The sequence below is a fragment of the Crocodylus siamensis genome, chromosome 6 (genome assembly GCF_052110815.1).
Source record: "Crocodylus siamensis isolate JL-2025a chromosome 6, ASM5211081v1, whole genome shotgun sequence".
Lineage (NCBI taxonomy): Eukaryota > Metazoa > Chordata > Crocodylia > Crocodylidae > Crocodylus > Crocodylus siamensis.
The window spans coordinates 34,002,006-34,020,663 of NC_143400.1; the positions used below are offsets into that span (position 1 = coordinate 34,002,006).

Below are 18,658 nucleotides of genomic sequence, written 5' to 3' on the forward strand. Positions count from 1 at the left end.
TGTAGTCTTTCTGGACTTCCGGAAGGCTTTTGACACTGTCTCTCACCCTGTCCTCATCAAAAAGCTGGGAGACTGTGGTGTCGATGCCCACACGGTCAAATGGGTCGCCAACTGGTTGGAGGGCCGCACCCAGAGGGTGGTAGTGGATGGGTTCTTCTCGACCTGGAAGGACGTGGGCAGTGGGGTTCCGCAGGGCTCGGTCCTCGGGCCCGCGCTGTTCAACATCTTCATCAGTGACTTGGATGAGGGGGTAGAAAGCACCCTGTTCAAGTTTGCTGATGACACTAAGATGTGGGGGGATGTGGGTGCACTAGAAGGGTGCAATAGGCTACAAGCTGACCTTGACAGGTTGCAACAGTGGGCGGATGAGAATAGGATGGGGTTTAACACTGATAAGTGCAAGGTGTTGCACATGGGGAGGAAGAACCGGCACCACACTTACAGGTTGGGAAACTCCCCTCTTGCCAGCACGGAGACGGAAAAGGATCTTGGAGTCGTCATTGACTCCACGATGAACATGGGCCGGCAGTGTGGGGAGGCAGTCAAGAAGGCCAACCGTACCCTGTCATGCATCCACAGATGCATCTCGAGCAGGTCCAGGGAGGTGATCCTCCCCCTCTATGCGGCACTGGTCAGGCCGCAGCTGGAGTACTGCGTCCAGTTCTGGGTGCCACACTTCAAGAGGGACGTGGATGATATGGAAAGAGTTCAGAGGAGGGCCACTCGTATGATCAGGGGTCAGCAGGGCAGGCCTTATGAGGAGAGGCTACGGGACCTGAACCTGTTTAGCCTCCACAAGAGAAGGTTAAGGGGGGACCTTGTGGCCTGCTACAAACTGGTCAGGGGGGATCAGCAGGTATTGGGGGAGTCCCTGTTCCCCCGTGCGCTGCCAGGAGTGACCAGGAATAACGGTCACAAGCTGGCGGAGGGTAAGTTTAGATTAGATATTAGGAGGCGCTACTTCACAGTCAGGGCGGCTAGGGCCTGGAACCGGCTTCCAGGGGAAGTGGTGCAGGCTCCTAGCCTGGGGATTTTTAAAAGGAAGTTAGATGAGCACCTTGCCGGGGTCATCTGACCCCGGTGCTCTTTCCTGCCAAGGCAGGGGGTCGGACTAGATGATCTACCTAGGTCCCTTCCGACTCTAGCTACTATGAAACTATGAGACTGAACTGTTCCCTCACTGTGGTCACTTGACCCCAGTTATCTTCCTGCTTAGAGCTGGGGGGCTGGACCTGATGATCTGCGAGGTCCCTTCTAGCTCCTAACATTCTATGAAACCTATAAACTACATTTAAACCAGGGTAAGTGTATATGCATCCCTGCCCTCCCTTTCCTGAATTCAAGGCAGGTGGTAAGAGTAAGTTCCCTTCAGCTCCATCACTCACTTTACGCCAACTGGAGAAGCCTTTGGATTCATGCACTTCAGACAGTGACTTCAAACTAACCCCGACCCCAGGCACAAATCTCACCTGAAGAACAAGAGGCAAGAAGCACACTTGAGCAGTGTTGCTGTTTATTGCAATCGCACTGCTCCAGTATAACCACTAGCAAGACAGCACAATTGTTTAGCATTATATGACTTTTGTGTTCGCAAGGCAGAGCTTGCAGTGTCCAGGGACACAGAGTTACTAACCAGGAGTACAGTAGTGGGGACACGGTTGCCCAAGCCCAAGGTAGGCAGCTTGAGTGCTGATATGCCTGAGCATGGCTGCAGCCAGCAGGTGGTCTGAAGCCTCAGCCTGCCATGAAAGGAGCAACTCTATTTGACACCTGAGGTAATCTTGACACTTTGCAGTAAGTAAAAATAATCCAGTTCAATATGTCCATAAAAACAAGCAGGCTCTGAGCATTTGTAGCACTAGGGGTGGGTGGGTGTGAATGAATAAGTTCTAAAAAAGCTTTTCAGTATCTTCCTCTACAGGTGCTGGGAAGAGTCACCACAGGAGCTCACAAAGAAATGCTTAAAAAACAAGGTGTGGTACAGATCCCTCATCACTGGGGAGTGCTGAGCTGACGGACTGGGTTTCAAGATGTAAGTCCACTGTCAGGCTTATCATGGGGAACAGAGTCCTGTGAAAGCCCAGGCTTCTGCTGCTTGGCACAAGGCTGCAATGGAGAAGACACATGGGCAAGCCTGTCGGACTGGTGGCCAGGACCCTGGCAGATGCCATGTTCAGCCAAGCTCAGGCAGGCAACAGACATTACATGCAATGAGGACTTTCCTCTCCATAGCTAGGAGTGCATGAACATAACAGCAAAACCTGCCTGACCTGGCAGTTCTCCAGTAACTTCACTAACAAAGCTGATAGTCCTTCCTTCTCAGAGCAAGCCTGGCCAGCAAGCAAGCTGGTTTAACCCAAGTGTTGTGTGTGATATTCTGGTCACAGGTTTAGTGGCAACTACCGCGAGGGCTCAAATTTGCATGACTTGCTGCAGCAGGAGCAAGAGTCAAGCCCCATGATTTTGCAATGTGGAAGAGGGAAGGGAAGCACCAAGCCTGCCCACTGTCGCTGGCCAGACCCTGAGGAAAAAATAAAATGCTGTCGTATTAAAATATAAGAGCACAAGTCCCACCCACACAGAGCCGGGGGGAAGGGGACAGCTCCAGCCATAAGGGACAGTATTTACATATTTACAACATAAATTAGTGTAGGGAGATGGTAATATTCAAGGAAAGGCTGGCATGGGACAGGTGGGTCCTTTGCGCAGTCGAGCTGCTAATAAAACAACCTGAAATAGATTCAAAAGCCCCCCTGGGGGCTGCTGAAGCCTTGGCATGGAAAGGACCTGTGGAGAAACTGCTGATCCAGTTACTCTGGTCAAGGTATGGAGGTGTAGAGCTTTCCCATCTCTGTGTCCTAAGCCACTGTCCAGCTCAGCAGGGGCTCAGACTCCATTGGCACTGGCCTTGCTGCTCTGAGATGCTTCCATTTTCATCTAGATTGAAGAGAGAGGTGCAGGTTATCGGTAACTCAGACACCACCAGCCTCAGCACTTACTGACATCTGCTAAACATTCAGGTTTCCAAAGCCACCTTTGACAGCTTGACACATCCTCAACTGAACACAGAGTGGAGGCACTGTAGCAGATAGCTTGTACTTAACACACCAACAACTTGTTAACATGACCACCACATTTCTTCAGTCAGGGTAAAGGACGTGATTTTTCCTCTCCCCAAGGAATGTGTCAACTTCCCTAAACAAACTTACTGAAATCAGTAGTGTAAGAGTGATGTTGTAGCTCTGATGGTCCAGAAATTATGTGAGGCCATGATTTCTTAGGGTGATATTCTTTATTGGACCAACTATATTGCTAGGAGACCTGACAGCACCCAAGCCCACCAGGTGTTATCCCAATGACATGGTCCAGTAAAAGATCTTGCCCTAAGAAATCCTTGCCCCTGGCTGAAATCCACACTTCTGCACCTAAAGAGCTGAGCATGTGTGGATAATGAAGAGCTAGGCAAAGGCAGCCTTGCCTGGCCTACAAAAACACAGCTTAGTTTTGATCTTCATTTCAAAATAATGAATCAAAGCCTGGCCCAAGCTCTCTCAGCTCACCTCTCCTGGATGGGGCTTGACTGATACTTCAGGGACAGTCAACTTCTCTGACGGCTGCAATATCATTTCTTCGTCCTTTGAGAAAAGCATAAAAGGCATTTTAATACTCACAGAGCACCCAGAGGGCGGAGATGACCTGCTGGGACTCTGGCCAAACCTTTCTCCTACTGCTGTATGGCTGTTCCCTGCTGTACCTTTCTGCAGTTTATCCTTTGATACAGTGGGACACGCAGCCCTTCTCTCAGGGGACTGTTCCACAGCAAGTGCCCGCTGGGAAAGCTACTTTCCCCATAAGTTCATCCTGCAGCTGCTGCTGGTTTTTGCACCTTTGCACCTGTCACTCACCAAACTTTGGGCATTTAGCCCTTTCTGCAGCACTGTTCCCAGCAGCATGCAGGGGTCTTGTTCACCTTCTCCCCTGTGCACCAGGCAGCCGTGCCAGCTAGGAATGCTGCAGGACAGCCCTTGCCTTCTTAAGGCCTGGGAAAGGCGCATACATTTGCTTCTCCAGGAGCACAGCACAATCACCACCTGTGGAGAGTCACTTGCTAACCTTCAATCCCTGCATCACAGGCGCAGAATCCACCAAGATCGAGCTCCCTGCAGCAGCCTCACTCCTCTGAGCCTACAAGGAACAGAAACCTCTGTTTGTTGCGTGCAGTTGAAGCAGTTCAGCAGATGCTACAGTGTGCCCAAGGTGCTGAATTCCAACCTCAATTCACTCCTGCTTCTCTCAGGAGCTATTAGGCACTTACTAAGAGATGCCAACAGAAAGAATTCCCTGCCTGCCTGGGAGGCGACAGCGCAGATTTGCCCAGTGGACCCCAGTGCAAGTGCACTGAGCGCTGTGTAGACACCTTGAAGGAGAGACTTGAGCACCTTCAACCCAACAGCTCAGTGCAGGCTGTGCCTGCTCAGTCCTCCTGCCCACTGGGCCCTTTCCCACCTCTCTGGTGCTAACTGTGTGCCATGCAGGCACCCTCAGCACAAAGAGCAAAACCCTCATTTGTCAAGCTCCTTTCAAAGCACAGGTCAAGTCTCTCATGCTGCTGGGGGAACACCAAACTGCCAGGATCTCCAGCAGAGGCTCCACAGTGACTGCTCTGCTCCGAGTAGGGAGCAACTCATTCAAGTCATGTGTTTGGGATGGAAGCCTCATAGAAAAGTAACATGCTTTACAAATTAAGTGGCAACAACTATTCAGGTGCCAACAGAAGCCAACCCACCCCTCACCCATTTCTGCCAAAGTCAGCTGGGAATGAATTAGCTGGAACAGCTGGGGCATCAGGGTGGCAAAGATGCGCTCCTGGGACACAGCTAGTCAATACAAGGGGCAAGAGAGGGTGTCCAGTGACTGTACCACAGAACGTGCTCAGTGTACAGCTAAATCCTTCCCTGGTGGTGAGCACAAGGAACCTGATGGGCACAAATTTTGGTTTGTTCACTAGAAAACAGCTCTCAGGCAATCTGGTACTCGGCCACTCACCTCCACCGGTGGCACTGGAATGGGCTTTGGCTTTACGTCGATCAAGTACAAGGCACGAGAAAGTAGGAGCAGGGAGGGGGGAACGTTCTCCTTTAGATGTAGATCCAGCCACTGTGTAAGATAGGGAGGGAAAAGGGCAGGAGGGAGAGAGAGTTATTTACAACTGGGTTAAAGAACTATGAAAAACTTAAACATGCCAACTGTTGAAACACCAACTCTCCTAAAGCCATGGGCACACAACACTTAGCCTGGTTTAAGCACAACTTAAACTTCAAACAAACAGATAAATAGGGCTGTCATGAATTTAAAACAGCCTGAAACAGGTAAAAAAACGTGCACTTGGAAAATAAGGTACTGCTGAAGGGTTCACAGCACACCAAACCATTGTTACATGTATGCCCGCAGCATTTTGCGACACAGGTCTGGGAATCGCTCCAAGCATCAACATCTTTATCAATGATTTCGATGGGGGAGTGAAAAGTTTGCTGGCCAAGTTCACGGATGACACCAAGTTATGGGGCAGCGTGGCCATGCTGGAAGATTGGTTGCAGATACAGACGGACCTAGACAGGCTCAAGAGTTGGGCAGACCAGAACCAGATGACGTTTAACACTTCCAAATGTAAGGTGCTCCAACCGGGTGGCAAATAATCTTCAACATACATACAAGCGTGGAGGTGCCAGCCTGACCTGCATCATAGGTGAAAGGGACCTAGGCATAGCGATCGACCATTGCACGAACAGAAGCCGTCAGTGCGATGTGGTGGCCAGCACAGCAAACAACACACTGGCATACATCAACCGATGCATCTCATGTAAAACTAAGGAAGTGCTACTCCTGCTGTACTCAGCAGTGGTGAGACCGCAGCTGCAGTACTGCATCCAGTTCTGGGCACCGCACTTCAATAAGGACGTGGAAAACCTTGAGAGGGTCCAGGAAAGAGCCACCTGTATGATCAGAAACCTGCAAGGCAAGCCATATGAGGGAAGGCAGAGGAACCTGGGCCTTTTTAGCCTAAACAAGGTTGAGAGGGGACTTGGTAGTGGCTTACCGCTATATCAGAGGAGCTCGGTGAACAACTGTTCACTAGGACATCCCTGGGGAAGATCGGGACCAATGGATATGAACTCCTGGAAGGCCACTTCAGGATTAATACCAGGAAAAACTCCTTCCCAATCACAGTGTCCAGACTGTGGAATAAACTCCCTCCAGAGGTGGTATAGTCACCCACCCTGGAGGTTTTCAAGATGAGATTGGACAGTCACCTCACTGGGGTCACTTGACCCCAGTTGTCTTCCTGCCTAGAGAGAGAGGGCTGGACCCAATGATCTGCAAGGTCCCTTCCAGCCCCTAACCATCTATGAATCCCATGCTGCATCCATCTGTACTTTCACCACTGCTACAACTGCTCACTCTGGGATGAAACCAGAACTCTACTGCCCCATTTCTAACTATTCTTAGCATTTTTATTTTTTGAAATCACTGCACTGCCTTGCATTACTCGGGCACCAACATGGATCTAACTAACCGCCAGCTGGGTCATTGCTGCCTACCCAACCACAGCCCCTCAGCATCACCCCAAGACCTTGGGAGCCCAAAAGCTTCAGGCCAAGAATTCTGCCCCTCACTCCCAACCTACAGCCCCCTGGTCCCACTGGTGGCCCTCACTCCCAACCCGTAGCCCCCTCCTGGACACAGCAGTGTCCCTCACTCCATCCCACAGCCTCCCTTTTCTTAGCAGTACCCCTCACTCTGGACCCACAGCCCCCTATTTGCAGCGGTGCCCCTCACTCCGGATCCATAGCTCCCCCTGTGCATGCAGCGGTGGCCCTCACTCCCAACCTACAGCTCCCCTGGTCCCAGTGGTGCCTCTCACTCCCAACTCGCAGCCCCCCTGTGCCCAGCAGTGGCTCTCATTTCTGACCTAGAGCTGTGGGTCAGGAGTAAGGGGCACTGGTGGGGATGAGGACTGTGGTCACGACTAGGGGCTGATGAGGAGCGAGGGGCACCAGCGGGGATGAGAGGCCGCGGGTCGGAAGTGAAAGGCATTGGTGGGGTTGGAGGGAATTGAGGGTTTGCAGGTCAGAAGTGAGGGGCACCAGCAGGGCTGGTGGTAATAGAGGGGATGTGGGGTCGGGGGTGAGGGGCACTGGCAGGGTTGGAGGTTGTGGGTCAGGAATGCAAGGCACTGGCAGGGCTGGTGGGAAATGAGGGGCTGCAGGTCAGGAGTGATGGGCACCAGCAGTGCTGATGGGGATTAGGGCCTGCAGGTAAAGACAGAGGGGCTCTGGCAGGGCCGGAGACTGTGGGTCAGGAGCGAGGGGCACTGGCAGGGTTGGCAGGGAGGAGGGGCTGTGAGTCTGGAGTGAAGAGGCACCAGTGGGGCTGGCGGGGGCGAGGGGTTGTGGGTCAGGTGCCAGGGGCATGGGCAGGGCCAGATCTTCCAGGCAGGAGTGAGGGCCACTGGCGATGTTACTGGGGATGAGGGGCTGTGGGTCAGGCACGAGAGGCACTGACAGGGCTGGCAGGAATTGAGGGGTTGTAGGTCAGGAGTGAGGGGCACCAGTAGGACCGGAGTTTGCAGGTTGAGAGTGAGGGACATTGGCGGGGTTGGGGGCTCAGGGTCAGAAGTGAGAGGCACTGGTGGGGCTGTTGAGGCTGAGGACTGTGGGTTGGGAGTGAGGAGCACTGGTGGGGCCAGGGGATGTGGGTCAGAAGAGGGCACCGGTGAGATTAGGGACTGAGGGTTCAGGAGTGAGAGGCACCCGTGAGGCTAAGGGATACCAGTTGCGAGTGAGGGGCACTGGCGGGACTGGCAGGGATGAGGGGTTGGGAATGAGGGGCACCAGCGGGGCTGGCAGGACTGAGGGCTGTGGGTCAGGAGTGAGGGGCACCAGCAGGAGCAGGGGCTGCAGGTTGGGAGCGAGGGGCACCGGCAGGGGGGCAGGGGCTGGGGGCTACAGGTTGGGAGTGAGGGACACTGGCAGGTCTGGCGCTGTGGATTAGGAGTGAGGGGCATCTGTAGGGCTGGTGGGAATGAGGGGCTCCAGGTCGGGAGCAAGGGACATCTTTGGGGCTGGTGGGGATTAGGGTTTGTGGGTCAGGAGTGAAGGGCACCGCCGGAGCCAGGGACTGTGGTTTGGGAGTGAGGGGCACTGGCAGAGCTGGCAGGGATGGTGGGCTGTGAGGAGCTGGTGGGGCTGTGGGTCAAGAGTCAGGGGTGCCAGCGGTGCTGGTGGGTGCAGTTGGTCTGGAGTGTGGGGCTCTGAAGGGGTCAGGGGCTGCAAGTTGGGATTGAGGGGCACCAGCAGTGCCAGGGGCTGTGGGTCAGGAGTTAGGGGCACTGGCAGAGACAGGAGCTGTTGGAAAATCCAAACTTTTCTGTGTTTTTCCATGGCAAATCTGGATCTCTTGCTTATCAGTCACTGTGCCTCTTTGGCCTGGACCATATCATAAGTTGAACAGTTCTCATTCTCAACTTTAGACATATCAGCTTGGATGGATATAGGAGCTGCAAAAGTTCTCAGGGGGAGCCCCACCATCCACAAGGCCAATTTACTTAAAGGCAGACTGCCCCAACAGGGTTCCTCCACATAGCTACAAACTACATGTTCAGTGTGAGAGATATGTGAATGTGTTCAATCTGCATGTGTGAATTTTAAGTTACCTTCTGTTGAATCTGCTAATGCCAATGCATGAATACTTTTACTTTGTTTACAATATGTCCTGGGCCTGCCAGTCTGGCAGCACTCTTCCCCACACTTGCGGCTAGAGTTATTAATTTGTGAATGCCTTGGACAAATAAAACCACGCTCCAAGACTGTAGCAGACGTGACTACTTGCCTGTCTGAGTTGTTCTTTGAGCTGCTCCTCTGAGAGACCCAGCGACCTCATTCCTCTGGCCCTACATGCGCTCTGCAGTTCAGATACACTCAGGCCATTAACACCTTCCTTGGCGATCATCTGAAAGGAAAGGGGACAGTCGCATCCAGGCTAGGGGAAGCCAAACCCCTAGTCTGCTTACTGAACCTGGGGCCAAGAAGGTGCTGGCTTGGATCAAGGGGAGCCAAGAACAAACAAGCAATTTCCAGCAGTACAGACAGGAAAGGTCACCCTGAAATTCAGCACATAAAATCCATTCTCTTTAAACGCATGTCAGGCAAGAGCATAACTTGCTTAACTGCAGAACACAAAGCCAATCCTAATTTTTGCCTATTGCTGGTTTTATAACAAGCAGTGGCTATTTGCATATTGCTTCAGCCCCACTGTTTACCTTCTAATCTAACTGGACTCCACTGAACTGCATAATTGGTGTTACACAAACAGCTGTCAAAGGGCAGCTAATCACAAGCTCTTCTAGCCAGCTTTGGGGCTGCCAGCAGAAGCCCTGAAACAGAGCAGAGCCAGGAGATTTCAGGGCTGCCAATACATTGCTTATATTTGGATAAGTGCATGGTCTTTTTTCAGCTCTCAGGTTATGCACTGTAGCCCATTCTCTACTGTCTCTACCCAAATACAGCTAAAATAAATACACTTTGAGCCCGATCCTCCCAAACACTCAGAAGCATCTTCACTCGCATACCTCCGTTAAGTCAGGTCCATAAACACTTTTGGGGTTGTGTCCAAGAAGGCCCTGGGGATTGAGCCACACTGTGCTTCCCTAAAGCTTTTTTAGGAGAATCCCACTTCTATCAACACTACGCTCATGCCACTTCTGTCATATAGGCAGGGACACACCTATTACACTAGAGACTGGCAAGCTGCTATGTAGAGAGGGATGGAATCAGAAATGAGCTCATCAGGAGATTAGTGTCTGTGCTATTTCACTCTAGACTCTTACCTTATCATCTGCTTTTATAGTCCTCAGCTGCATCAGAAGCTGGAAGCGGAGTAGGTTATTGGTGCCAATGGGCTGCAGTTCAAGCAGTTTGCAGAGTGCTACCAACTGGGGCCGTTCCAAATGCTCAAGGGTCAGCTCATCCTCAAAAAGTTTGGAGAAGCGTACGATCTCCTGGGTGCTGGGCTGGTGACCAGTATGACGAACCTGTGCAGGGCAAAAGCATTAGATAAGAATGGACTGTGGAAACCAGCAACAGAGCTGAATAGAGAACCCAGGAGTCCCAAACCCAGGCCCCACACTCCCTCCCAATACATTTCATAGTGACATTTTTTTCTTGCTGGACACCTCTAAACTGATATGGTTACCAGTCAAGAGAAAAAACACAGAAGGGGCTTTGAGTGGCTGCATAAAAGCTTCACTCTGTAAAAGGTTTTCTGCTGATTACAACTACCATTAAGATAGGAAAAAACAAGGCTAATCTGGAGAGCTGGATTTAAAAGGATGGCCAGCCTTGCCAGTCGGTAAGCCACCAGTGGGGAGAAGGTTAATCAGTAACCTTTTCCACATGTATTCATGCCTGACAGCACAGTTCAGGTACTCCTGCTACAAGTTCCAACAGCAGCACGATGGCTGCATCTCTCCTCCTCACGGCTAGACAGGAACAAGAGTCTCTCTCCAGTTAGTGTTTAATTAAAAAAAGTCTCTCCACCCAGTGAAACCCAAATTGAGCAAAGTGCAAGCTCTGTTCCTGGGCTCAGCAGATAAGCTTTCCAGAGAATTTACTTACAGAGAGGCTTAACAATAGTACTGCACTATGTTACAACCTGCACAGAAACTAATACCTCTCATGTGAGAAGTGGTGGAAAGAAACTGGGTCTGTTGATCTACTGTAGTTAAAAAGGTTACTTTGCAGATCCTCCGCAGTCTTTTTTGTATACAAATGCCTCCCTCCCTAGTCTCCAGAAACCAGAGCCTTTAGAAGGTTTTGGCATATGCCCACACAGCCACCCTGTCCACACAGTCCCACCTACTGTCCCACTTCCATACCTGCTGTACATAGGAGGAGAACTCTTTGGTGGCCTCTCCTGTGTCTGCTTTGTTCCTTCTTGCCATCTCTGCAATGGTCTCCTGCAGGAATTTTGCCAGCTCTAACTTTGCACTTAATTTCTTCCTCTGTTTTTCTTCCTTCATGTGAGAAACAAAAAAGTTAGAGGCTCAGCTTGACTGGGATGGTGGGGTGGGGAACTACCTCAACTTTCTCCCTTATTATTGAAACTATGTGATTCCCCTAAAGGAAACATGCCCCCTCCTCTTGCTACAGATGTCAGGGTTCTCTGGGTTTGTTTTTTCCTTTGTTGCTTTCTTCAGAAGTACTGGCTGTTGGCTGTAGCCCAGGGATTGTGACTGGAGTACGCATATGCTCCTGCTAGGCCTAAAATCTGGAGGCTGCCCCGCTACTCAGAATCAGGCTGATTGCCACAAACAGAGGTTAGGAAAGAATTTTAGCCCATGGCCAGACTGTAGGAGTTTTTTTCTACAGGGGCCTCTGTAGCATGGCCCCCTTCCATGGATCTCAGGTGTCTTTGAGCAACCTTTTATTTGTGTGACAGGGTCGATTGTGTAGTTTTAGGAACAGGTTAGACAAGAATTTGTATGGGATGATTAGGAGACAGAAGCCTCTTTTGGATGGATCCTGCCTTGAGCAGGGGTCTGAGCTAGATGATCTCTGGAGGTCCCTTCCAGCCCCACTTATTTATGATTCTATGAATTACCACAGGAGGGAAAAAATCTGAAGGCAGACCCTTTTCCATCCTCTCCCAACCCTCATTACTGTTGCCGACTAGTTTTGGCACTCTGGTTTGTATAACTGAAGTACGCAGGGCACTTTCACCTCCGCTTACCAGACTGATACTACAAACAGGATATATGCGCACTGTTTCACAAAAATATAAAATCATGATGAATATTTGAAATCAACCTAATTCTAAACTCTAGCCCAGGACAATATGGTAATTACTAATCCCAGGTTCTTACAGTTTTAATATGAATTATTCCTATTACAGGAAGCTGTTATGACCAAAATAACTTTCTTTTGCATGTAACAATCATTTAAATGTACATGATTTGAGGTTAACTTTTATCAGATACCTGTAACTCAATTAAAGAATCATTAGTATTGGCTTGATCATGGTCCTAGAAAACAGAACTGCACAGGAAGGCAACAAACCGCACATAAGCCAACAGGTGCTGAGATTTTGGCAAACCTCTGAAACTTAAGCAAGTGAAACCCTCTTTTGCCTGCCGCTCTACCTTACTGATTGCTGGGGAATATTTTTTAAGGTAAAAGAATATATTTAATATCCAGTATGGAGGAGTAAGGAGAGAGATGAAATATGTGGAAGAGCTATACTCATGACATAACCCTTGCTTTGTTCCAGGAGCGATGAGGCTCCTCTGTGCATTAGGTCCTACCTGATCAATAGCAGACTGTTGTTCTGCATCTGAATACCCAAGTACAATCACTTCGGACAGATTTACAGTATTGGATGCTAAGCAACAGTTGTCCAGGGGACTGCAAAGAGGTTTTGATTAGCTAGTAACAGGTGTTAAAAGGAAATAAGTGACCCATGTTTTAGGGAAAGCCATGAGCCAACAGTGGGCAGAAAATACTCCAGCTTCATGTTATTGATAAACTGATATGCACTCCTCACCAGGCAGCAGTAGCCTTCTTGGCTTCAGGGAACTTTGGCTAAAGAGCAAAGTTGGAGCTATGGAGCATCCCCATTAAAGTCAGTGGAAGCTGTGTGTCATCAGAGCAGGATTTGGTCCACAACAAATTCCTCTGGGCTCTGTCACTGCTGCTTTCAAGTGTAAAGCCTAAGTGCACTTAACTCATGGCTTTTTTCTCCTAGAACTGTATTTAGGTTCTACCCACTCTTAGCAGGTATAGAGACCCTAATTAAAAGGAGCATATGCAAACTCTCAGTTGCCAGTGGTTAGCTACCAAGGACAGTCTAAGTCTGCATATTTCAGGCTTCATCCAAGTGACACATCATCTGGGAGGGGCAGAAGCCTACAAACAGTCCCAAAATACCAAGGGATGAGGAAAGGCAACTGGTTAGGGGGACAGAGAAAGAGACGCACACACACCTGGCTAGGGATGACCCATCGTCTTGACTACTCCATTTGTCATTATGTTATCAAGTAACCTTCTGTATATCTGGGTATCCTAGGTACCTGCATGGCCCTGATGTCCTCAGGGTCACAGTGCATCATTCATGGATGTTACCCTCACAAGGCTTTTTTTAAGGCAAATACAAAAGACAGAGGGAGAAAAACCAAAGCACATGTTCGAATAAGTGACTTGCCAAAGTTCACTGAAACTTGAGCCAGCCATAGAGCTGAGCACCTTTTGAGAACCCTGTGCCTCAGAAGAAGCTTTCTGTGCTTACTTAGCCTTGCTTTTCCCTGGTAACAGTAAGCAAGTTGGATCATGTTTACTGATATGCTAATAAGCTTCTGGAGTCATCTCCTACTCTCTTGCTTCACTGAGTCCTGGTTATCAAAGCATTATCGAAGGAGCCTTATACAACTACCCTAATCAAAATGGGATCAAAGGAGGACAAAGTTGAGGTATTGTGGGTTAGGAAACATGGAGGTTGGGGGGGGAAAAGGACTTGGTGTGGTGGTCTGTAGTAGACCCATGCCACCAAGAGGAGATCTAGACTTGGAATTCTTGTGGCAGCTCTTGGAGGCTGTACGGCCTAGGGACATGGTTGTCATGGGGGACCTAAACTACCCTGACATCTGCTGGGAGGAGCAGTCAGCCAAATCCAACCATTCACGAGGTTCTTAACCTGCGTACAGGACCTTCACCTAATGCAGGAGGTATACAGTCCCATTAGGGGCAATGCCTTACTGGACTTGGTGTTGGTTACAGGGGATGACCTGGTAGGGGAGCTGCAGATTCGTGGTCACCTTGGGGACAGTGACCATCAATCAATCACATTCACCATACAATGTAGGGTGGGAAAGATACCTAGTAGGGTTGAAGTGCTTGACTTTAAGAAGGCTAACTTCAGTGTGCTCAGAAGCTTAATCAATGATGCACTGCAGGATAGGAGCATTGGTGAGATGGGAGTCCAGGAAGGGTGGTCGTTCCTAAAGGAAACAATCCTTTGGGCACAGAGGGAAACAATCCCATTGCAAGGGAAAAGGGGGAAAGGGGCCAGAAAACCTCCATGGCTAAACAGAGAAATCCAGGGAATTCCTAAGGGGAAAAAAAAAAGAGGCACATAGGTGCTGTAGTTTAAGAAGGATGTGGATAACCTCAAGAGGGTCTGGAGGAAGGCCACTCGTATGGTTAAGGGTTTGCAGGCCAAGCCCTATGAGAAGTGACTAAGGGTCCTGGATCTCTTCAGAAAGCTGAGGGACAATCTTGTGGCCACCTACACATTCATTAGGGGGGCACAGCAAGGAACCAGAGATGCTCTGTTCACCAGAGTGCCTCTTGGGGTAACAAGGAACAATGGTCACAAACGGACAGAGAGCAGATTGAACTTCTTCACAGTAAGGGTGGCCAGAACTTGGAATGGGCTTCCAAGGGAGGTGGTGCTCCCCCCTGCCCTGGGGGTCTTTAAGAGAAGGCTGGACAGGCATCAGGCTGTGGTCATCTGACCCCAGAGCTCTTTTCTGCCTAGGGCAGGGGGTCAGACTTGATGATTTGTTGAGGTCCCCTCTGACCTGAGCATCTATGAATCTATTAATTGTCCTGCTCTCAACAAGCATGGCCAGCAAGCTCACAAACCTTTTTAGATTGCGTCTCAAATGTTGACGGCAGCATTTCTGGGAAGAGTTTCAGGAATACAGGTAACAGGAACTCCATGAAGGGAACAATGATAAAGACCAAAAAGGGGACCAACCGGAAGAGATCAGCACAGGTTCTCAGCAGCTGCAGAAGGAACAGCAGGGCAGGGATTATTTCTCAGTCTGACAAATCTGATTTTGCCACAGTTACACACGGGCTTTGACAACCTGAATGAGATGCACGGCATTATCAAGATGGCCTTTCTGCACATAAATGACAATACATGACACTTGTGAAGCACTGCAACAATGCCTCCTTGTCACCCTCTCACACAAAAGCTAATTGGCCCAGAAAGACCAAACACTCCTCTCATTCTGGAGATGCTCTCCTACCACACGAGTGGGGTGCCCTGGCAGAGCACAGGGGACCTGTTTTGCCACTGCTTGTACTTTACCACTTATGAAGAAGCACATAGGATTTCAGCCTTGAAGGTGGAGAAGCTGTCACCTGTTAATACGTGCTACCTTCCCCAGGCAGTTGTAAGCTGATGCCCACATTTTACTTCTCTTGAAACATTATCTGGTTATCAAATAGATTTGATTTCTTTAGTGGCATCAGGTGTTTGGCCAAACTAGTTTAGTAATTTGAAACCAACGTGTCCATCGAAGTCACACTCACCCTTCGCCTCTCTCTCCTAGTGAGAACCTGCCCATGTAGCAGCCTCCATACCATCCTGGCAGCAACTTTTGTATCAATCCAAAGCAAGTGGAATCCATTGTAATAGTGTTTCAGCTCCTCCATAATTCTTTGGCTCAAGGATTTTTTCCCCGCAGCAGTCTCTATGCCCTTGTCAGATACAGCTGCAGTATGCTTAACACTCTGATTTGCAGTACATTGGTTAGACTGAGGTTTCTCTTGAAGTTCTTGATGCCAGTAAGCAGATGTATGAAATGTCCGTATTGCATTAGTTCGCAACTGAGGTAGTCCAGTGCACTGGTGGGTGCAGTAAAGGAACCGCTGGCTTTCAGAGTCTTTAATACAAGTTCGGTTTAAATGAGACTCCAGTAGTTGGACAAATGCCAGAGAGGGAGAATGCAGAAAACAGCTGGAGTGCACAAGAAAATGAGGACCTCTGAAAGGAGAGAGATAAGGTCAGGCACAGGTCATTCTCTGTTGTGGCTTGGTTATCAGACTTGATACAAGCAAATCAATATCCTTGGTTCCAGATTTACAGTAGAGAATCTGCCCAAAGATTGAGTCTCTGGGATAACATTTTTGCCAGTGAACAAAGAACTTAAGGAAAGCTGTGCAATGCAGTCAGTACGGCAACTGGCTGTGGGCTGGAAGAACCTAGGTTCAATCCCAGTTCTACCTGCAGTTTCTATTCCCAGTGCAGCCCTAAGGCCCACCCAACCTCCTATCCAGGGGGCACCAAAAACTACCTGAGGATAAAGGTAGCCAAAGTGTGGTGCTGACCCAACACCACCACCTTCTTGTGCGGAGGTTAAAGAGGCATGCCACCATGGCATGTGAACAGGACACTTTTTCTTTAGCTTTACCAAGCACTACTTTTTTTTTTTTTAAGGTACTGGACAAGTCTCCATGCTGTACTGGCTGGTTATCACTTTTTTTTTTTCCCCCAAACGCAAAACACAGCAGTTCAGCCCACTTCTTTGAAGCCACTATTCTAATAAAATTACCTTAACATACATTTCAGCCCATAATACCCCAAGGAGATAAAACAAATCATAGAAAAGTAGGGCTGGAAGGAACCTCAGGAGGTCAACTAGTGATTCGAGTCCAACCCTCTGCTCAACGCAGGATCAGCCCTATCAAAGCTATTCTAGACAATCTAACCTATTCTTAATACTTCACTGACAACCATCTCATTCAACTACCAGACACAATGCCCCAAACACCAAGACAGTCTTAATTCACCAGAGGTAAAGAAGAGGGACAAGGGTACTGTCAATGTCCTGCCACTGCAAGGACAGGAAGTAGTTGTTAACAGACACTTGAGAGATCAAGTAAGAGGACCATGCCCCACACTGCAGATGAAAGCAACTTCCCAACCCCAGGCCGTGCCTGTTTGACCACAGGGTAAAATTCCTTCCTGATCTCAAATGTGGGGAGTCCGCTCATCTTCATTATGTCACCTCAGCCAAGTCAAGGAAGAATCACAGAATCATAGAACATGAGGGTGGGGAGGGACCTCCGGAGGTCACATCTAGTCCAACTCCCTGCTCAAAGCAGGACCAGCCCCAACACAATCATGTCAGCCAGGTCTTAAAAACCTCCAAGGACAGAGGTGCCACCACCTCTCTGGGTAACCCATCCTCCTTGCTGCAATTTGAGCGCATTGCTCCTTGTTCTGTCATCTGTCAAAAGACAGAACCAAGTCAGGAAAGGTTTTTACACTTGGAGTTTGATGTCAGCAACATAGTGCATTGTTTTAACAAGTGCACTGACATTTACAGAAACCCTTTGGCTGACATCTCTGTTTCATGGGCACAATGAGCCAGGCACAAAAATAGTTTTGGTGCCTGGAAGAGATAGACGCTGAACTCTCACCTGGGATTAAACATCTGCTCCCACCTCACGTCCCTTTATTTAGGTCAAGCCCACTTTGCCTGAAAAGTGAAGTTGCATCTGCTTCCTAGCATGAGCCAGCACTGTCACCATTTCCCTTGTGATTAGTCTCAGTGACAGTTCTTTCAAGCTGCCGGACTTTATTCTTACTCAGTATTACACACCGCAGTCAAGGCTATGGGGCGAGGCAGGCTGCTGCCCGCAAAAGTTCAGGCCTCTCTGAACAAGTCAGCCTGTGAGGGGCCACCCAGCTCTCCAGGCCCCCCACTTGGGACTAACGCGGCGACCGCCCCCTCGGCCCATCACTCTGGAGGCAGTAAGCGGGTGAACCAGGGGGGTTCGGTGTCCGGGATCACATCTTACCTGGCCCTGGCCACAGCCCAGAGGAGGCTGCAGCCACGCAGAGCCATGCTGCCCAGGGCCACCGTCCTGCGAGAGCGGAAAGGCAGTGTTAGGTTAAGGGCCAGCTCCCTCCCCAGGCGCAGGGACGACCCTTGTGGCTACGGTCCCCCAGGCTGGGACAACCCTGAACCCTCCCGCTCCCGCCAGACCCACGAGACCCCCTCCCCAAGGCAGGGGCAGAGCCCAGGAGTGCAGGCCGCAAGCCTCACACTAGCCCCTCCCCCACCGCCCTTCCAGGGGGAGAGCCCAGGGGTGCGGGCCCCAGCCCCCCACCACTCACCACCCGGCTTCGGGGTGCCACTTCCGCCTCAGCCCCTTCCCATCGACCCCCGCGCCCCCCAAAACGCAACCGCTCTACCCCCGTTCGCTGCGCTCTATGGTTCCTGCTCGTCACCCCACAAGGAAACCCCGCCCCTTCCCGGCTAGCCAATGGGAACTCCGAGTCCCGGAGCATGGGCGGGCTGTCAGGCGCCAGCCAATAGGAGCGAAGGGAGGGGCCGGCTTGACCTTATGTACCCCCTGGGCCGGGCGCCCAGTTTGGGTGGGGTTGTTGAGTGAGTTGTGTGACGTCATGGAGCGGGAGGTGTGATATGAGGCACAGAGCTGTGACGCAAAGGCGTTGGGCCTGGTGCTGCCCACTCCATGCTAAGGGGCGGTGACGGCAGCATGGCTGGGCTACATCCGCTGCTATCCCCTGCCTGGGCCCATTGCTCACCCCCGCATCCTGCGCTCCCCCACCAGTTCCCCAGAGCCCAGCACAGGCCTCGGGGGTGTCCCAGAGCTCGCCTAGAGAGACAGAGACAGGGCCTAGGCAAATGCAGGCAGCTGCGTGCCCATATTTGCCTGGGCCCAGTTTCTGTCTCTCTTCAGGCCAGCACTGGGAAACTCCCCCGGCTGGGTTGAACTGCATGCAAGACAGCCCTCCAGACCGAACTGCAGCGACAGGCCGGAAAACTGCATTTCGTTCTCTTCTC

At 50.5% G+C, this 18,658-nt stretch overlaps 1 protein-coding gene across 2 annotated transcripts; it reads right to left on the reverse strand.

Moving 5' to 3' along the window:
* Positions 1–1,495: 1,495 nt before the first annotated feature.
* On the reverse strand, positions 1,496–18,099 carry LETM2 (leucine zipper and EF-hand containing transmembrane protein 2). 2 transcript variants are annotated; one of them, XM_090051002.1, is made up of 11 exons: positions 18,043–18,099; positions 17,646–17,711; positions 15,372–15,825; positions 14,694–14,837; positions 10,934–11,071; positions 9,887–10,090; positions 8,890–9,009; positions 5,047–5,157; positions 4,114–4,185; positions 3,561–3,635; positions 1,496–2,937 (listed from the first exon to the last, which is right to left on the reverse strand). In XM_090051002.1, the coding sequence occupies exons 2-11, from the start codon at positions 17,690–17,692 to the stop codon at positions 2,887–2,889; spliced, it is 1,416 nt and encodes a 471-aa protein (XP_089907128.1). In that variant the 5' UTR covers positions 17,693–17,711; positions 18,043–18,099; the 3' UTR covers positions 1,496–2,886. The 2 variants fall into 2 exon arrangements, with proteins under 2 accessions (XP_089907128.1, XP_089907127.1); XM_090051001.1 differs by having other exon boundaries at positions 17,965–18,066.
* Between the last annotated feature and the right edge of the window lie 559 nt (positions 18,100–18,658).

Coding starts and splice junctions, on each gene's coding strand:
- LETM2 (XM_090051002.1), bottom strand. CDS start 17,692: ATGGCTCTGCGTGGCTGCAGCCTCCTCTGGGCTGTGGCCAGGGCCAG. Junction 15,826..17,645: donor TGGGCTGTGGCCAGGGCCAG/GTAAGATGTGAT, acceptor CTCTCCTTTCAG/AGGTCCTCATTTTCTTGTGC. Junction 10,091..10,933: donor TCTCCTCCTATGTACAGCAG/GTATGGAAGTGG, acceptor TGCCCTGCACAG/GTTCGTCATACTGGTCACCA.